At 42.5% G+C, this 21,893-nt stretch overlaps 1 protein-coding gene across 1 annotated transcript in view; it reads right to left on the bottom strand.

Annotated features, from left to right (window-relative positions):
- dpp10.L (dipeptidyl-peptidase 10 (inactive) L homeolog) overlaps positions 1-20,822 on the bottom strand; it is a 75,105-nt gene extending 54,283 nt beyond the window's left edge. The window contains 1 exon segment of the mRNA NM_001091635.1: positions 20,609-20,822. Coding sequence (NP_001085104.1) covers positions 20,609-20,665 — 57 coding nt within the window. The 5' untranslated portion in view covers positions 20,666-20,822.
- Between the last annotated feature and the right edge of the window lie 1,071 nt (positions 20,823-21,893).

The raw sequence follows: 21,893 nt of genomic DNA, 5'->3' as shown, positions 1-21,893 counted from the left end.
GAGCAATGGCTGGCGTGGGCTCATCCTGAGCTAAATTTTCATTTATAGAGAATGTCTCTTTCCTTTTAGATACTGTCTCCTAAAAGCCCACCTTAAAGGTCAACAAGGGTGAGCACCCAACATAGTTTAGTAAATTTGTTTATGGCAGCAACAACTTTAACCTAGGGGTTGTGCACATTTTAAAAACTCAAAGAAAACCTTTTTAATGTACATTTATTCCCCCAAATTTTTCATGAAGACCCTAACAACCCACAATCTCTTCTGCTTAGAATGAAGGTATGCTCACTGTACAGCGCCATGGAAAAATTACCGTGACACACATTCAGCCTGTTTGCTGCTAAACTAGACATTTTTTCATTTAAAATATTGTTCAAGGATATCAGTTTGCCCATACGGCACAACACACACTAACTGCAGCCAAAAGCAGAATCTTTAAAGTGTTTCCCATAAATCAAAGGTTCAGTCTGAGCTCACAGATCACACAAAATCAACTTTATGTGCCTAACATCACATCTCAGCGGGGGCAGAACTGTCGCTCTGTTCCAGAATCACAAATGTCTTCAGAAACAGAGTTAGAATAGCCTAGTCAATATCAGAGGGGCCCCAATGGCCCCTACAGCAAAGCTTGTATAAAATCTCTTCCATGCTTCACCCCCATTCTAACATTTACTGTATATCAGGGACAATTAACCAGGGCACGCCTATTCCATGCAGCCATCTTGGTCCCATCCTTTCTGCCTATATAAATTAGCTCCATTCTTAAGCTGGTCATAGACATGTAGATATATCCTTATGTCCGAAGGGCACTCATTTGTGCAATCTCCTGACCTACCTACACTAATTTTCAGATTAAATAAAGTAGTACAAAGAACAAATTAGACAATGTTCAGGCCATTAATTCACTGACAATTCACTGTACAAAAGTTATGCTGGACAAAAAGTAGTGACAGTCACCCATTGATATTGTCAGATACATGCAGAGATATTATGGCTAGCCGACAGAAATCTTCTGACCTGTCTGATCGACTAAATGACCAATCGCCATGGCACAAAAAATGACGATCCACACGGTCCAAAAATCGTGCAAAACGGAGATTCGTATGACTTTATTATTGCGTCTGTGGCCCGCTTTACACACTCAAATCAGCCCCACCCTTTCTGACAGTCTCGGTCCCTTTATATGGGAAACTGGACTGAGAAAGTGATAGAATAAAGCGCAGAGTAATCACAAAAAATGAAAGTGTTTTAAAGGAACTACGATATAATATACTGTTACACTTCTAAAACGGGTGTGTTTGCTTCAGAAAGACTACTATAGTTTATATAAAGAAACTGCTGTGTAGCCATGGGGTAGCCATTCAAGCACAGAATACACAGTAGATAACAGATAAACTCTATAGAATCCCATTGTATACTACAGAGCTTATCTGTTATCTACTGTGTATCCTGTGTCTTTTCTCCCCTTTTTCAGCTGTGAATGGCTTCCCCATAGTTATTTAGCTTGCTTCTTTCTGAAGCAAACACACTAGTTGTGCCAGTGCAACAGTAAATTATCTTTTCATTACTTTAAAACACTCACTCTCACTGCCAGCCCTGCAGAACCAGATCCTCCTGGGTTTAACCATTGGAGCTGTCATGGGCTAATTACTCTAATCACATTTTTTCCCCTGCCAGTTCTCTAACCAGCCTCACAATAGGGGCCTAATAACTCCCCATGGGTCTCACTGAAAATAACTTCTCTCTCCTTTATCCACCACTGACTACAGGGAGAGAATTATCCCTAGAACTCAGAACTCAATGGGATTTATTGCTCACTTCTCATCTATACGAGTTGTCCCCTTCTCTGTGTGCCATCACAGCCTTTCAATTGGCCCCAGGGGGCCACTGCAGCTTATATTAAAGTCAGACCAAGCACAATATGATTTTAGTATTGCTTTCAGATCTAGTTGCTATTATTTGTGGTATTCTGTACAATAATCATGGCAAACTATCCAAGTGTGCAGGTGGATATTGAGTTTCGTCGCTATTGTTTCCTAATGAAAAAGACTCAGTTGAAAAGAGAGAATGTTCAAAGCTGGGCTGAACGAAAAGAAATACCAAAAGCCAATCTGTGACCCCTGTCTCTGGTATATAAATCTAATAAGAGCCTGACACCGATGCATCCACTGCCTTCCTCTGGATAATTGGTAGCGCTGACGATGCAAAAGACACACGGGGTCCACCGTCCACCAAGAGGGTTTGTCTGATTGCAACATCCACAGCCAGAGACAGAAGAATATAGTCCTTTTTTCTATGCTTATTTCCAGTGATGCAAGGTGCCCCTTGGAGTAAATATCCTTTTTCCAAAACCCAAAAACTAGCCCTCAAATCATGTCCAATGAATCAAAAAAGCAACAGCACATGTAAGTGGCATTGGGGATGCACCGAGGAACACAATTGTTTCAATAAATGCAATTTTATTGCTGTTCTGGGTTTCAAACATGCAGAGGAGGATCCAGCCAGACAAAAATTCTATTTACTGCCTTTCCCAGAGCAATTATTCTGCTGTCGGGAGGGAAAAAAGCAGAGACTTTTAGCCCAAATCACAGTTTTCTTTGAAACACCAATAATGAGACTCTCTGGACAAGAGACACACACAAAATATACCGCCTGGGACTATTTTATCAACATAGAGCTAAATGACCTCACCTTAACAATGACTGTAACGCTATTATATTATTTGGCGTGGCAAATTAACCACCAGACATTGTGGTATAAAGCACCAGTTATAGGTAAGAATAATGGAGAATAGTAGAGTAAGGTAGAAACAATAGAGCAAGATATCAACAGTAGGATAATATGCTGATAGCACAATATGCTGCAGAAAATATGGCAAGATGGAGAAAGGATGGCAAGATGGAGACTGTAGGACATAATGGAGAAAGAAGGGCAAGATGGAGACAGTAGAACAAGATGGAGACAGTAGAACAAGATGGAGACAGTAAGACTTGATGGAGAAAGAAGGGCAAGATGGAGACAGTAGAACAAGATGGAGACAGTAAGACTTGATGGAGAAAGGACGGCAAGATGGAGACAGTAGGACATGATGGAGAAAGAAGGGCAAGATGGAGACAGTAGAACAAGATGGAGACAGTAAGACTTGATGGAGAAAGAAGGGCAAGATGGGACAGTAGGACAAGATGGAGACAGTAGAACAAAATGGAAAAAGAAGAGCAAGATGAAGACAGTAAGATATAATTAAGACAGTAGGAAAACATGCAGAAACTTTGGGACCCTTTAGACATTGTTTATATGGGGTCCCCCATAAACACAAGGGCACACAGTACCAATATTTTTTACTATGCACCTTGTATGTGCACGGCCAAAGGATAAACAAGCAGTAAGGGCAAAAGGTTGAACTCGTGGGATGTATTTTTTTTTCGAAACACAACCACCATGATACAAACCCACCGATCATTGCACTGAAAAGTGGTGTAACTGTAGAGGATAATGACCCTGCAACTGCTGGGGGGCCAGTGGAACTGATAAGCAGCTGCAATATATGATCATGGAAAATGTTTTGCTAAGGGGTCCAATGATCTTACTGTGGGGCCCAATAACTAGTCAGTAGTAGTTCATATAAATAGTAAAATAATGAATGCAAAGGGTCCGATGCATACAAAAGTAAAACAAAACCACCAATGAAAACTCTACATTCTCCTGTTTCACACCCTGCCCATCCTTTAGCTTCAAGCCATCACCACAAGCCTCAGATTCCCGGCTAAATTTCAGCCACTAAATAATTAATTGCCCCTCGTCCACATCTGCTACTTATTGGATGGCGTTACATTTAGCAACTCCTCATATCTGCAGGAATCGCCCAGTGTGTGAGCAGACCTCCAGGGCAGGTGTGGAGTTGCACATATATATTGTGCCATAATTGCCCCATCCGTAATGATTTCTGTGCAGTACAGTTGCAAAAAATTAGGGAATTTAACCCTGTCCTGACGAGAACAACCACTCAGAGAAGGTATCCCTCCCCCTCTCTTAATCTGGATAATAACTTCTCAGGACAGGTACCTCCCTCACCTAATGTGGATAACACCTTCTCAGGACAAGCAGACTGATATTCTTTGTAGCTCATTCAATTCCTTTACCAGTTTAGGTGAATTGTTCATAGTGCAGAGTTTGGGGGCAGACATGAAAGATCTAGAGAATCCCTAAAGAATAAAAAAAATTGTTTCCCTCTGGGTTATAATATTCTCCCCCTCTCGGCCCAATTACAACATCTGCCCTCAGTCTGCACTGATGTGGGAACGGGGTACTGCATCGCCGCAGCCTGCCTTGGGGCCCCCAGATCACATTATACTGCTATGCATACAGTGCCTCATAAAAATAGCAGCGCATTGTGTTCCAAGCACCGGTAGTGGATGTGCTCAGACAGGATGATTAATTAGTATCATTTTATATTCCGAAGGCTTAATTAGAACTTATCAAATAAAAATGTGCCCTTTTTGTCAGGAGATTTATTTCCCCTTCACCAGATGAAAGTGGCAGAGAGAATAAACAGAGAGGGGAGAAGCTTGCGGCAATAAGTAATCAGTCCTGATATTCTTGCGGGTCCCCCAAGCATGAAAATAAAAAATGCACCCACTCATGAGCCCCCAAACCCACATCTTACTCCCCAAAGTACAATTCTCCATTCCAATTGAATTTAAGGCTTTATGGCAAAGGGTTTCCTTCCAGCACATCATTTCCACCCACGAGGAGACAATCCTGCTCTTCATATACGGAATGGTATATTTGAAATAATAGAATATTTTTCAAAATGAGCCATTCTCCATTCCAAAAAAAAAATCATACTGTATAACAGATAAAGATAATTTATAACTTTCAAATCAGAGGCAAAAATGAGACAGGGACCTTAGCTCACTTGGGACAGAGGCTGATGGAAATGTGATTGGGACATTAGATTGTAAGCTCTGTTGGGACAGGGACTGATGGGAATGAGGTACAGTACAGCTCTGTGAAATATGTGAACTACGTGAATAAAATAATAGATACAAATGATTTTTAGTTCTGGCTGGTGAACATGCCACATAGAGTTTCCAGTCCTATGTTAATGACGGAATCTTATTAGACTGCCCTTGAGCTTTGCAGATAGATATCACATAAGACATACTGGTTATTGGAAGCGTTTGATGGGTCTGTCCCCGGCACTGGCAGGCAAAGGGGCCACATGACCAAGTTCAGAACTCTTGAATAACCCCTAGTTATATCTTCCCTCTTTTGCTCATGCGCCCATTCTGCCTGTTCTCGTGAAGTACACAATACAGGGGCCCCATGGATGCAAGGGAGCCAACCCTGGGAATAAACTCAAATTCAGAGCACCAGGACTCACCCTATCTGTCTAACCCTAGTGTTTCTGACACTGCTGAGCAGAAAGCCAGGGATCGGCCTAAACAGCCAATAGCGTAGAAACCATTAAACATTAAAAATTAATATTAAATGTGCCCAGAGGAGCGAGTTATGTAAGGCTCTATTCATTATATATCTGAGGTTTTCTGTGGGGTTATCTGCAATTTAAACCCTCCTAGTGCTCATTTACAATAATAGTGCAAACCACGAAAACCGCACGCAAAGCTTAGGCATTTAAACCCCTTCCCAGCTACAAAGCGTTAGTAGCTAATATTAGAGACACACAGGATTAGTAATATTAGAGACATGCAGAGTTAGTAGCTAATATCAGAGACATGCATAGTTAGTAGCTAATATTAGAGATATGCAGAGTTAGTAGCTAATATAAGAGATATGCGGAGTTAGTAGCTAATAAAAGAGATATGCGGAGTTAGTAGCTAAGTAGCTAATATTAGAGACAAACAGGGTTAGTGGTTAATATTAGGGGAGTGCAAGGTTAGTGGCTAATATTAGAGATGCACAGGGTAAGTAGGTAAAATTAGGTACATGCAGATGTAGGGTTAGTAGCTATTATTCTGCACACATAGGAAATCCTGCTGAAAGCGCAAAGGGACCCGGCTAACAGTCATACAGATGGCATGTTAGCCATCTGTATCACCCCTTGTATGCAGAGCTTTCACCCCAAATGGGAAGAGCTTCTGCATGAGCAGGGGCAGAACTACAGGGGGGCAGGGGGTGCACCCCCTCAGGGCCCGTCGAACACTTGCGTCGGCACAAAACCGATAAAAAAAATGCGTCCGGAGGGGGGGGGGCAGATGACCCAGATACAAGACCTGCACCCAGACCCGTAAACTACTTGTTCCGTTACTGGGCATTTGGAAATTGTTGTTAGGGGCTGCATGAGCAGGGGCAGAACTACAGGGGGCAGGGGGTGCACCCCCTCAGGGCCCGTCGAACACTTGCGTCGGCACAAAACCGATAAAAAAAATGCGTCCGGAGGGGGGGGGCAGATGACCCAGATACAAGACCTGCACCCAGACCCATAAACTACTTGTTCCGTTACTGGGCATTTGGAAATTGTTGTTAGGGGCCCTTAAGGTGTTTAATCATGTGTTGGGGGTTGTTGTATTATCTACAGGGGAGCAGGAGGAGGCATATGGATTTTAGGGTATGTTTTAACATGACTTAAATTTTTCACATATGAGTGATGAGGGATATCCCTGCAGTGAGCACCAACCATTTGTTTTTTTGGTGTGTTACCACTGTTAATGTGGATATGATCTAAAAAGTTCTTGTGGTAATGTGGGTGTGGTTTACAGTGGGTGTGGTTTAAAAGGGGGAGTGGTCAACTGACTTCCATTATCGGCCCTCCACCATGTAGGCCAGAAAATTTTCAGCCCATAGAAGTTGGACAGCACTGTAAAATTGGATTATTATCTGCTTTTATTTATATAGCACTGACATATTCTGCAGCACACATATCATACATCAGTCACTGCCCCAATGAGCTTACAATCTAATCCTTATCGCATGCACACATGCATTAGGATAATATTGGCCTTTTCTAAGATATTTTTCATTGTATTCATTTATTTTTGCCAGCTTTCAAATGGGGACCCCAGCAGCCAAATACCTATTAGTGAGGCTACAATGTTACTTTAACTTTTCATTCCTTCTTGTTCATATTCCAGTCTCTCATTCACACTGCCTGGTTTCTAGGGTAAGCTGGAGCACAGCAACCAGATAGCTGCTGAGATTCTAAACTGGTATACTGCTGGACACAAACCTCAATAATTCAGAAACCACATAAAATAAAATATGACGACCAACTGCAAATAATCTCACAATGTCACAATCTGAATTGCATTACCCAAATCTAATGCTCTTATCAGCCACTTATCTCTCCATATGCTCCCACCAAATTCTCTGTCCAATGGAGTAAAACATTAATGCATTCGTATCTGACAGTCACAGTAATTAGTTGCAGTACAGCACCCCCTGGCCAGGAACAGACAACCATCTCCCAATCACAGACTCCCAAGCTTCTGGGGGACTTACATCGCTTGCACAGAATGAGTGAAACACAGGGATGCCAGGGAATACACAAAATATCTAGATAATATGCACAACTTCTGAATAATCTCCAGAAACTCTAGACCACTGACAGCCTCTAGTTCCCCAGATCCTTGCCCTCAACTCACCAAAACCTCCACATAATCTCCAGAAAATCTCATTCCAACCTGTGGGTATCAGTCCAGATGGGCATTTGTGATCTCAAACCACAACACTTAGCAAGATGACCCCAAGAGGAGCACCAGAAAATCCTGGGAGAGAAAAAGGTCCAAATAGCTGTCAACGTGCCAGATACAAACACTATAATAACCACTGACATGGCTTGTGAATAATTCATACACAAACACAGGTAAAGTTTGCTCAAATCTAGTTGCCCATAGTAACCAATCAGATGTCGGCTCTCATTATTCTAAGTGCCCAAGGCCAGGAAAATCTAACTGTTGATTGGTTGCTACGGGTTACCTGCACTTATTATACAGCACAACTGCACTAGGAAAATACCTGATTGGTACGGTTATTCCTCTACAATATTCTAACTGTAGCCGTGCAGTAACTAGTAACTGTAGATTTATTGACTATTATTTTAAGTGCAGCATTAAGGTGAAACACTGCTGATTGGTTGCTATGGCTCATTGCTCTCATTATTCTAACTACCCGATATCAGTATCAGCTGGCCATAGATTGGTTGGTATGGGCTCGGATAAACCAATCAGACATTTGCTCTCTTTATAATAACTGGACTAAGCCAGTAACAGGTAATCTTTTCCAAGAGATACTTGCTCTGGTGATTCTACCTGCACTAGGACACTAATAGCTAACTGCACATTGGTTGCTATGGTTTACTTGATACTGTTATTGCAACTGCACTAGGAAAGTGACAGCTTGCCTCTTATCGGTTTCTATAGGATATTGTTCTGATTATTCTAACTGCACTACCCCAGGAACTGCTAACTTCAGTTTAGTTGCTGTGGGTTACATGATCTCTTTACTAACACTGCACTATGGAAGTAACAACTAACTGCAGATTGGTTGCTATGGGCTACTTTTTCTCATTATGGAAACTGCACTAGGCCAGTAATACTAAGTGCTGATTGGCTGCTATAAATATAGTTTGTGCACTTTTGCATTTAGTGCTTTTTTTGAACAACACAGGGCACATAGTAGGGGCTATAAATGGAAACAGGAAAGGAAGATAGGATGAAAGAATAGACTAGATGGCAAAGGTCCCTTTTTCACCGATCCAACCCAACCACCCTTCTAACCGTTGCTCCCTCACCTTTCCATTCTTTCTACCCTTCCAGCCAATCCAGCCTGTCTCCCCTTACCACAAACCCCCCTTAAAAGTTAAAAAAATAATTGGTGACCAGGGCCCCCCTATAAGTTAAAAAAAAAGGCGCCAGGACCCCCATAAAAGTTTTTTTAAAAAAACATTAGTGCCAGGGCCCACCTTACAAGTTAAAAAATATTGGGGCCCGAGAAAACTTTTTTAAAAAAAACATTCGTGCCACGGCCCACTGTACAAGTTAAAAAAATTTGGGGCTCCAGAGAATATTTTTTTTAAAAAAACATTGGAGCCAGGGCCCCCCTTACAAGTAAAAAAAAATTGGGGCCACAGAAAATATTTTTTAAAAGAACATTGGTGGCAGGGGCCTATAGAGTATTAAAATAATACATTGGTGGCCTGGGGATTAAAAAAAATTAAAAAAACACACATTGGTGTTCAGTAGAATTGAACTCGTTGCTTCATTACTTCAACTTCGCCTCTTTTCATGACTTTGGTTCATTTTACCACTTCAGGACTTCAATTTTGGCTGTTTTCGTGACTTTGGGTCTTTTCGCCGCTTCAGGACTTCAATTTTGGCTGTTTTCGTGACTTCAGGTCTTTCCGCCACTTAGGCGGTTCAACTTTGGCTGTTCAGCTTTTCGTCGGTTCAGGACTTCGCAAGGGCGGCTTCAGTGCTGTCAAGGGAGTCCTGGCTCTTTTGAAAAGTGCGGGGCCCCCCTTCAGGCCCGGGCCCGGTACAGGAGTACCCCCTGTGCCCCCCTGATGACTGTACATATACTCTATCTTCAGTCGTTTTAGATCTGCTCAGGTCAAGGGATTCACTGTACATATACTGTATCGCCAGTCCTTTCCAGATCAGGTACACATGGAGGACGAATGATGAAGCCAGAAAGACCAATTGTTGTGCAATGTGACTCGATGGCATAAATTTTCCGGAAAGCAACACCACTTGTCAAACCACAGGGAACCTGCACATCTCATTCTTGCCTTTTCCACAGACGCCAAGAGGCAAGAATAAAAGAAAGCATTCCACCAACAGTAACCGGTAAAGGGCAGGTCTCCAGGAACCACACTGCTCATTGTACAGAGTTATGTGGCCCAAGAAAGCCAGAGAACCACTGTTTCACCTCTGAGTCAGAATGACGCCCATGCGTTTCCCCAAACTATTTTTTTTCAAGAACAACACACACTGGCAGGTACACTGACAAGAACCTATAATTACATAAGACATATCTGGCCAATGTTGTATTTCTCAGGTTTTGTGTGCTCTGTACAGCAACAACATTTCACATTTCATTTTAATTATCTTTCGTTTTTGCTCCTGGCAGACTACTCCTCAAATAAGGTCATGCCTATGATAATTAATCATTGTAATGAGATACACTATTCCAAAAAAACTGTTAAAGATTTGTGGAAAACTTCAGACTGAGGGAGAATAATAATTTTTGAGTTTGTGTTCAGTGCTTGTTGAGTTAGATCCACCGTGGGCCTTCTCCAAGACAAGGAATTGTCTGGCACGAGGATGGAAGAGGGAAGGGAAAGTTATCCATGAATAACTGGGTGTCCAGAAGGTGAACAGGGCAGGTTGAAAGGGTGGGGGAGTAAAGAGATGGAGGGTGATCATTTTCGCCTGGCCTCCGCACTCCCTCCTTTACCTGGTGGTTTTCCAACAACTTGACGAGGCTGGGCAATTTGCTCACGGTTAGAGGCCCCTTAACTCTTTCCAGCCTGAAAGACCACTATGGCCTTCCCAAAAGAGAGCATTTCAGGGCAACCCAATTACTGCACTGGGCTCGGGAGGCTTGCACCCTGAGGTCTCCAGATTCCGCTAGCCAGACCTATTTTGAGCGCTGGTGCACCAGTACCTCTATTACCCCACGCACTATCTCGCTGTTATACCGTAATATGGTGTCTCCAGTCAATCTGCTTGACCTGACATATATCAAAACATGGCAAAAGGAGCTAGGAATCACCATACCGGAAGAGGACTGGCTGAAGGCCTGGGATAATTTGAGTCATAGCTCCCTGAACACTATTACAAAAGAGGCAGGGTATAAGGTGCTTTTCAGATGGTACTTGACCCCTGTTAGACTGGCTAAAATCCATCATAGCTCCAATGACCAATGCTTCCGGGGCTGTTCCTCCCCGGGAACTATGTCCCACATATGGTGGACTTGCCTGAAAGTTGTTAGGTTTTGGGTTAGGGTCTATCACCTGATCTTCTCGGTATTACAATTGAATTTGCCAAAGGCTCCCCAGGAGGCCTTGTTGGGAATCCCTCCTAAAGGGACCCCCAAGATTAAACTGAAATTACTGAACCATATCTTCTTGGCTGCTAGACAATCTATTGCTAAAGCTTGGAAGTCTCCGGCTATTAACTTTTCTCAATTTAAAAATAAAATTGACTGGATTTACATGAATGAACGGCTAACAGGCCTAGCTTCCGAAAACTCCCAACGGACCTCGAAAATTTGGCAACCATGGCTGTTATATAGATTTGGTGGGTCCATTCCTCCGACCCTGCATATGCCATAATACCTCCGGTCCCTCCTCTATCTCTAACCACTAGGAGCTGCCTTCAGGGGTCAAGTGCCAGAAATAGTACCCGTTGTCCGTACTTCGAGTATGTTTGACCATTTCCCTTTTTATTTATTTATTTATTTATTTATTTTTTTTCTCTCTCGTTAGTGTTCTCTGTATTTATTTTGTTTTATCTTCTTATTGCTTGTATTGTTATTTCCCTGCTTCCATTACTATTGTATTTTGAATTTTTGAGTTATTGCTTATGCACACAAAGCTAAATTGTCTAATGACATTTTGTCTAGGGACTGTAATATGTCGGTTATTACCAGTTTCTCATATATAGCTTCATAGTACCTGGATTCGGGGTTAGCTCCCCGGGTTCTTACTGTACTCTGGCACTTAAAGGGACGATCTCTGGGCACCCGTAGCACTTTAAGACCACCAGTCGGATCGGTAATCCTACTGGTAACGTGGAACTACTATTATTATAACTGGGGCTTCCCCAGTTTTGTGATATGGCTCTCTTTGTTGTCTGTATTGCCCACTTAACTATGATGTAGCGTCTAAGTTATGTATGTTGTACCGTTCTATGCTTGGTTACATCCTACAATGCTCTTGCTGTAAGACAAAATTTCATAAATAAAAATATATAAAAAAAAGAGATGGAGGGTGAGATGGAAATTGAGGTGAAGAGTGTGATGGAGAGTGAGGTGGACAAAGATGAAGAGTGAGTAATGGAAAGCAAGGTGGATAAAGAGATGTACAGGGAGATGGTGAAATTAGCCTGAGATGGAGAGTAAAATGAATATTGTGTTATTAAAAAGGATAGTAAGGCAGATGAAGGGATGAAGGGGCAGATTCACTAAAGGGCTAATTGTCACTAGCAACCACTTCGCACACTTCAACCACTTCGCCAGGCGCAAATTCGTTACCACTATGCTAATTCACTAAAATGTGAGGTTGCGTCCTGGGCGACGAACGCTGGCGACTTTTCACCAGCGATACTTCTTTAGTGCAAGCATTTCATAGTGAAGATTCACTAGCGTATGTTTGTGCCTAGTGAAAATTCGCTATTAATCTTACGTTTCGGTGAATTTGAATAGGGGAAGTGCATAAAAGTAGTATGCATGTCTTTTTTAGAGATGTTGGTGTAAATGCTTGAAGTGGCCACTTTTTATTACAAATGTCCAAGAGAGCTTAATAAAGAATAAAAGCTCCTCTACTGCCCTAGACATTAGCCCACCCTAAAATATATGTGGCAGGCCAATCAAATGTGTTAAAAAAAATGTTCACACAAAAATCTCGAATACTTCGGCAATCCCGCTTTAAAAATAGAAAAGTCGCCTTAATTTTTTTACACTTTTTATGACTTTCCGGGGTACAGGATATGATGTCACTGACATCAGATTGAGGAAGATGTAGCTTCGTTTCAGCAATTCGCCTGGTCTGAGGTGGCGAAGGAAACTCTGGCGAAACGATCAGTAAAATCTGAATTCACCAGAGCAATGTCGGCTGGCGATAGAGTGCGAACGAATGCTAGCGACTGTTTCCCTATTTAATTGTCATCTGCGCCTTTTAGTGAATTGGTGATGTCCCTGCGGATGGGAGTTCTGGCGAAAAATCGCTAGCGTTAGCCACTTTGTCCTTTAGTAAATGTGCCCCGAAGAGTGCAATGGAAAGAGAGATGAAGTATAAGAAGAAGAGTGAGATACATTTTGTGATGGAGGGAAAGATGGAAAGTGGGTTATATAAAGAGATGTACAGTGAGATGGAGAGTAAAATGGACAGTGCAACCACCATAAATCCACCATAAAGAGGTAGATAAAGAGATGAGGAGCGTGATGAAGAGTGGGAAGCAAAGCAGTAAGAGTGATATAAGTTCTGTGATGGAGAATGATATGAAAAGTGAGGTGAAGGGTGAGATGGGGTGTGAGATGGAAAATGAGATAAGTTCTAAGAGGGACAGTCAGATAAAGAGTAAAAGACAATCATTTAGAAGTGATTTAACTGTCAGTTGGGGAAAGTCTAAAACTAGGGAAGGAAAGTATTTGCCAGAGCCAGATAACTATGCATCCAGAAATTAGGCCAATATCCCAGACAAGTCATGTACAAGTTATTTCTAAAACAAAAACACCTAAGTAATCTCAGAAGCTTCTTCTTACTCGGCAAACCACAACTCAGTCAAGTGGACTAGTCAAGACAGTAATATGATACGTAGTATACAAATGTAATATGTTTAGACCCTAACTATCATTAACCATGTGGTGATAAACTTGGTGATGTTCCTTATCTACTGGAGATTAGACTTACACTCATGGCCCAACCAAACTGCATTTTCCTCCTCCATCACCAATCTGCCAAGCAGTGCAATTATTCATTGAGTTGGAAGGGAAGAAATGTGTTTAACACTTCTAAATATCAATTTACAACATGCAGGAAATCCCTGACTGAAATTCAGACATGGCACAATATTATCATTCATTCTTTTAACAAAGGACACCTCCTTGTTGTTGTGCGGTCCTAATGGCCTGCAGAAGCTAAACTGCATATAAGGTGTGGCACAATTCTGCACTTGACCTTTACTCTAGAATTCTCAGAAATACTTTAGAATTTTGAGTAACAAACACTAATGGTGAAAATTTTGCAATTTGTACTGCTTTTGTAAGTGAGCCTTTAATAATGGTACAGTATCAGTATCTAGATAACCTATCTGTAATTTTGGGGGGAACCAAAGGAATTAGAGAGCTGTGTTTTGAAACCAAGTGATAATGAACCGATTTATTTACTATATTAGTGGCAGAGAATCTGTCAGTTTTCTTGAAATCACTATAAAGAAGAACCCCAAATGCGTGCTACAAACTTCCCTTACTACCCCTACTAACGTCGTCTTGGGGAAGCCCCAAGAAAAGTGCTACTAACTAGATCTTGGGGAAACTCTGATGAAATTGCTAGTAACTCTACCTTACATATCTTGGGAAACCCCAAGCAAATAGCTATTAACTCAGTTGTATATCTATCGGGGACCACCAATGAAAGTGCTACTAACTACATCTTACATCTCTTGGGAAACACCAAAGAAAAGGGCTGCTTACTCCACCTTATATCTTTTGGGAAACCCTAAGGAAAGTGATACTAATTCATTTGTGTATATCTTAGGGGAAGTTCAAGGAAAGTGTGACTAAAACTACTTTGTATTTCTTGAGGAAACCTCAAAGAAATGCTGATAATTTCACCTTACATCTCTTGGAAAACCAAAGGGAAAGTGCTACTATCTCCACCTTAAATCTCTTGGGAAACTACAACAAAAGTGCTACTAAATATTTCTTGAGGAAACCTCAAAGAAATGCTGATAATTTCACCTTACATCTCTTGGAAAACCAAAGGGAAAGTGCTACTATCTCCACCTTAAATCTCTTGGGAAACTACAACAAAAGTGCTACTAAATCCATCTTACATCTCTTGGGAAACCCACCAAAAATGCTGGGAAACGCCACCATCTCTTGAGAAACCCAAAAGAAAGTGCTACTAACTCCACTTCATATCTCTTGGGGAAACCCCAAGGAAACTGCTACTAACTCCACCTTACATTTCTCAAGAAACCCAAGGAAAGTGCTCCTAACTCCACTTCATATCTGTTAGGGAAACCCCAAGGAAACTGCTACTAGCTCCACCTTACATCTCTTGGGAAACCCTAAGTATAGTTATAATAACTCAATCTTTTCTATCATGGGTAAACCCCATACAAACTGCTACTAAATCCACCTTACATCTTTCAGGAAACCTCAAGGAAAGTGCTACTAACTCCAACTTACATCTCTTGGGAAACCTCAAGGAAACTGCTACTAACTCCACCTTACATCTCTTGGGAAACTCCAAGCAAAGTGTCACTAGCTCAATCATGTATATCATGGGGAAACTCCAAGGAAAGTGTTACTAACTCCACATTTTATCTCTTGGGGAAACCCAAAAGAAAGTGCTACTAATTCCATCTCACATCGAATTTACTATGACATTGCATTTTGTCATACTATATATTTTCAAATATCAATAAATACAGTTGAAGAAAAAAAAGGAAAATGCTACTAACACCACTTTGATTCTCTTGTGGAAACTCCAACGAAAGTGCTGCTAACTCCACATTATATCTTGTGGGAAAACTCCATAGGATGTGCTACTAACTCTACCTTCTATCTATTGGGAAACCCAAGAAACATGATACTAACTCCACCTTGTATCATTTTGTTAACCCCAAGGAAAGTGCTACTAACTCATTTGTGTATCACTTGAGGAAACCCCCAAGGAAAGTTCTACTAACTGAATCATGTATCTCTTAGGGAAACCCAAGGAACTAACTCCACCTTACATTTCTTGGAGAAATGCAAGGATACCACTACTAACTCCATCTTACATCTCCTATAGAAACCTTAAAGGATACAACTAATAACTCCACCTGCACCTTACATATCTTGGTGAAACCCAAGAAGTTGCATTCTGAGGCATATTTGGAATGTTAAATCTTCCAAGCAAATCATGGAATCTCAACAAAGAACTCTTATCTTCTGATTAAGTGCAAGCTGCCCCTCTCAGCCAAGATATTCTCTCTATACCATGCTTGCCAGACTCAGGCTCCAAAGGTAACAGGTTTGTAGCATGTATCTTTAGGAATCGGCAATAGAAACACAGCCAGGGTATTAGATAATTGGGTAATAGAGAAGGAAAGTGAATGGATTTCTAAACTGACCATATATTCTTATTTTTGTAACCCAATAGACACAGTGAGCAACATTTTGTGGGCAACTGGCGTGTGTTGTTTACCGTATAATTATTGGGAAAGGATCATCTCGATGGCAGCTCAGTCACAGTTCAGCCAATAATTCAATATTGCAGAGGCAGGGAACGCAGATTACCCTAAGGCTTATAAAATATTCAACCACAATGATCCAGTTTTGGCAGGAGATGTTAGGAGGTGATAGGAAGATAAGAGATTTCCATGCATCTCAGTGTTCATTTAACCAATCAGCCCAGAGAGCCAGAACTTTGAGACATGTCTCTGTGGATTTACATTTTTCCAAGATTCAGTTGGACACTGTCTCATCCTTATATCTTTGGTGGATGCATGATTTTCCCCTCTTTCACTACTATTCCCTAAGGCTCTGGACTTATGCCATTATTGCCAAATATGCCTGAATATCTGATACAGTTGTGACATGGGATTTTAGATGCTTTTCAGTTTTGCTTAAAGAGAGAAAATGTAATTCTAAGCAGCTTCCCAATATTCATGTATTTCTTATTCACACTGGGTTTATAGTTATGTGTAACTGCCATTGATTGCTATTGTCCGTCAGTGTTTGGCTGTTTATGTTCTCCGCACTACTGGTTCTGACTCCGGAAGCAATGTAACTCTAAACTTCTTCCCAATATCCATTCATTCTTAAGTCTAACTGGTTTTATAATTATGTGTAAAAGTATATCATATTCTGTACCCCAAGTTCCTGCCCTGCTTGGCCTATTAACCATTATTTAGGGTGTTGGCCTGTTGCACATGAAAAACTGGCTACACTGACAATTGCTCAATTGAACAAATATTGACCTGTTCCATACTTAACACTAGATACTGACCCTGTGAACTCTGTATACACTGATATTGGCCTACTGAACCACATTCACTGGCCACTGCTCTCCTGAGCAAAATAGATGGTTGTTGGCCTTTTAAACACTATAAACACTGGTTTTGGCTGTTTGTTTGTAAATGTTATTATTATTTCTCCACTGCTGGTTGTGAAACAATGTAGCAACAGTCTACTTCACAACTCTATTAAACATCTGGCTTCTGCTACATTGTTTCAAGAGTCAGAACCAAAGCACTAAAATGGACAAACAATAGCAATAACAGTTTCACATAACTATAAACCCAGTGAGAATGGGGAATGAATGGATATTGGGAAGTTGCTTAGAGTTACATTGTTTCAGGAGTCGGAACCAGCAGTGCAGAAAGCAGAAAAGGACAGACAGAGAGTAACAGAGAACAGCAATGACAGTTCCACATAACTATAAACCCAGTGAGAATGAGGAATGAATGGATATTGGGAAGTTGCTTAGAGTTACATTGTTTCAGGAGTCGGAACCAGCAGTGCAGAAAGCAGAAAAGGACAAACAGAGAGTAACAGACAAAAGCAATGACAGTTACACATAACTATAAACCCAATAAATGGATATTGGAAAGCTTTCTTTCATTAGGCAAAATGAGTTCCCCTTTGATAAAGTTTAGGCTAGGGAAACGCAGCCTGAAAATCCTCTGCCCAGGCTGCTCTTCCGCTCCTGCTCTGCCTGCACCCGGAAGCATTGATTCCGCTCAGGTACAGGCAGATGTGGTGGTGAAAGTGGCATTTAGCGCAGACTGTTAGAAAGACAAGGGGAACAGAAAGGCAGTGGAGAATCTACTTTTGTAAGGATAGTCTGGCCATAGCCTTAAGGAGGGGAGGAGCATTTAAGCAACATGATATAATTAAAGCAAGTAAAAGGTTAGACCATAACTGAATAAAATTAAACAGGGGAGGAGCTAAACTGTAAGTGAATAACATTTAAAGGAGAAGGAAACCCCCTGGGCGCAAAACCCCTCCCCCCTCCCCCGTGTTGCCCCCCTCCCTCCTCCCCCCTGGCCTACCTGTCCCCCTGGGCAAATGCCCCTAACTTGTTACTCACCTCTCTGCGCAGGTCCTGTCCACGGAGTTCACAGTCGCCATCTTCTCCCACGCGCGTCTTCTTCCTACTTTGACCGGCGTCTTCTGGCACATGTGCAGTAGGAACAGTTACTGGTACGGATCTACTGTGCATGCGCCGAATGTCATGAAGTTTTCCGATTTCTTTCGTGACATTCGGCGCATGCACAGTAGATCCGTACCAGTAACTGTTCCTATTGCACATGCGCCAGAAGACGCCGGTCAAAGCAGGAAGAAGTCGTGCGTGGGAGAAGATGGTGACTGTGAACTCCGTGGACAGGACCTGCGCAGAGGGGTGAGTAACAAGTTAGGGGCATTTGCCCAGGGGGACAGGTAGGCCAGGGGGGAGGAGGGGGGGGCAACACAGGGGAGGGGTTTTGCACCCAGGGGGTTTCCTTCTCCTTTAAGCATGGGAGGAGCAAACCTGACAATACAGGCCCAGATTTGTGGAAAGGCCACCAAGGCCCGGGCCTAGGGTGGCAGGATTTTAGGGGGCGGTGTTTCCCACATTGGTTCAGAAACACTGGGGATACGCAGAAGATCCGATAGTTTTTTAAACTTCCTGTGCGCCAATCCCTATTGCTCCGCAAATTTGTGTGAATAAAGGGGAGGGGACAAGGGCGACAAACTACAGCAGGCCTAGGGGCCCAGAATGTATACAAATTCAGCAAGGGAGGGCCATAACTTACAGCATATAAGCAGGGGTGGCTCTTTCCCACTAATGCTTTTTTTCATTTTTCCTTCCCAATTGTCAGAATGTAGAGCAGGGATCCACAACCTTTTGAACCGGAAAGCAACAGTCAGAAGTTAAAGGAGTTGGGGAGCAATGCAAGCATCAAAAATGTTCTTGGAGTGCCAAATAAGGGCTGTGATTGGCCATTTGGTAGCCCCTATGTGGATTGGCAACCTACATTGAGGTTCTGTTTAGCAATGCACCTGGTTTTTGTACAGCCAAAACTTGCCTCCAAATCTGGAATTCAAAAATAAGCACCTGCTTTGAGGCCAGGCCCGGACTGGTAATCTGTGGGTCCTGGCAAATGCCAGAGGGGCTGCGATAAGTTGCCATAGAAAGTCAGTATTTAGTGGGCTGGTGGGGGCTGTTTGGGCCTCTATATGGGCTGATTGGGCCTTTGTGTACCTGAAATGCCAGGGCCTATTTTAATTCTCAGTCCGGACCTGTTTGAGGCCACTGGGAGCAACATCCAAGGGGTTGGTGAGCAACATGTTGCTCACGAGCTACTGGTAAAAGGTTTAGTGAATGGGCCTTATTTATCAAACAGGGCTAAGTGCAAGGTCCAAAAAATAACACATGCTTTTTACACCTTTTTATATGTAGTATATGACCAGGAGTCAGATAGATAGATGATAGATAGATGGATGGATGGATGGATGGATAGATAGATAGATAGATAGATAGATAGATAGATAGATAGATAGATAGATGGATGGATGGATGGATGGATGGATGGATGGATGGATGGATGGATGGATGGATGGATGGATGGATGGATGGATGGATAGATGATAGATAGATAGATGGATGGATAGATGGATAGTGGGACTGGGGGTCCAGGGGCCCACCGGGACTGCTGTCCAGGGGCCCCTCAGACACCCCTGCTCCCTTGCTGCGCCGCGCTGTGTGCTCACTACCTTAATTTATATGCCAGTGTGCATGTGTAGACGGCTCCCGCAGGAGCTCATGCGCAGGCGGAGCGCCGCAGGCGCCCATGCGCATTTAGTTTTTTTTTTAAATACAATGATCGCGGGGGTCTGGCCCGGCGGGGGCCCATGAAGGGTCGGGGCCCACCGGGTTTTTTCCCGGTTTCCCGCCAGGCCAGTCCGACCCTGGATAGATAGATAGATAGATGAGAGATGGCAATTAGATGCTGATGAGAGAGAGAGAGAGAGAGAGAGAGAGGGTGGATGATAATTGATAGACAGACAGACAGATGAGAGAAAGACAGATAGAAAGATGATAGATGGATAGATAGATAGATAGATAGATAGATAGATAGATAGATAGATAGATAGATAGATAGATAGATAGATAGATAGATAGATAGATAGATAGATAGATAGATAGATAGATAGATAGATGATAGATAGATAGATATAGTTGATAGATTAGATAGATAGATAGATAGATAGATAGATAGATAGATAGATAGATAGATAGATAGATAGATAGATAGATAGATAGATCCTTAGATAGACGATAGAGAGAGAGATAGAAGATACATGAGAGTGTATATATGTTAGTGTGTGTGTATGTGTGAGTGAGTGAATGACACAAGTGTATGATGCCCCCGGTGCCCCTGCATTGCCAGGCTGCTGAACAGAGCCCAGGGTATGTAGCAGTGCCCCTTCTGCTTGCTGCCCATCGAATATTGCTGGTTGCCCCATTCATACAATTGCCAGTGCCCGGGGTATTGTGCTACAGTTCTCTGCCAATCACACAGGGTATTTTGTTATTGACCTCCCATCCCCCCCCCACCCCAAGTGATCACTGATACCCAGGAGATATTGCTGTTACCCCCCAACACCATGATTTGTATAAGAGGGGTGCTGCTGGCTGCCCACTGGTGTCTGTGGAGGGGGATAAGGCTCTTACCTGCTCCGGGGGGTTGGGGCCCCGACTGCCGCCCGACTGTTCCTTGCTGGCAGTCATTGTGATGTGGGGCTTATGGGTAAATGCAGCGGTCAGTGAGGGGCCCGGGGCAGAAAGAGCGGAGCAGGCAGAGCGGGCAGCATCCTGCGGAATAAGCCGAGCGGCTCCCTCTGTCTCCCGGACTCGCGCAGCGACTCGCACACACACACACCGACAGATTCGCACTCTGAGACACTGGTGGGAGAGATGCGGCTGCACCGAGCCCCTCCCTCCTGCCAGCCCACCCCCTGCACCCTCTCTACTATATACGCCTTATATGTGTGTATTTATATGTTATATACCCCCACTAACTGGGAGACTGCACAGGACTCCTCTTCTGTTTTAGCCTCCCTGTTTTCTATACCTACTATATATACTCCTTATACATCCCCCTCACACTGTCCCTGCCAGTACATCCCATACTGTGTAATGTATATCTTTACCTTATATACCCACACTCTGTCCTCTATATCCCCTGTACCTTATTTTCCCTACACACTGCCCTATATATTAGCCTGGTAATATACCCTACAGACTTTCCTATATATCCACAGGTACATTTAATATCCTACATTCTGTCCTATATATCACTCTGTATCTTATATATTCTACACTCTCACTTATTACCTTACGTTTATACTACTGTTTACCATACTGTATATATTCTACATTCAGCCCTATAAATCCCCTTGTACCTTATATATTATACACTCTCTACTGTATATCTGTGTGCCTTATATATCCTACACTCTGTCCTATATATTCTTCTGTATCTTGTATACCCTGCACTCTGTCTTATATATCCCAAAGTGCCTTATACAGTATATCCTACACTCTGTCTTACATATACAGTACCTCTGTATGTATATTTTCTACACCCTCTCCTATGTATCCCTCTGTACCATATACTGCATATTCTATACTATCTCCTGTATATCTGTGGCCTTAAATAGCATATACTCTCTCCTCCACATTCCTCTGTACATTATGTACCCTACACCCAGTCCTGTATATCCCTCTGCACCTTATAGATTGTGCACTCTCTATTCTGCACCTTATATTTTCTACCCTATACTCTCTCCGCCAGTACATTCCATACTCTGTCCTATATATCCTCATCTACCTTATATACCCTACACACTGTCCTATATATCCCCCTGTACATTATATATGTTACACTTTGTTCTACATATCCCTCTATACCTTTTATATCCTATAACGTCTCCTATATATCCCCAGGAAATAACAT

This window comes from Xenopus laevis, chromosome 9_10L (genome assembly GCF_017654675.1).
Source record: "Xenopus laevis strain J_2021 chromosome 9_10L, Xenopus_laevis_v10.1, whole genome shotgun sequence".
Classification (NCBI taxonomy): domain Eukaryota; kingdom Metazoa; phylum Chordata; class Amphibia; order Anura; family Pipidae; genus Xenopus; species Xenopus laevis.
This window is presented reverse-complemented; position numbering and strand designations above follow the sequence as displayed.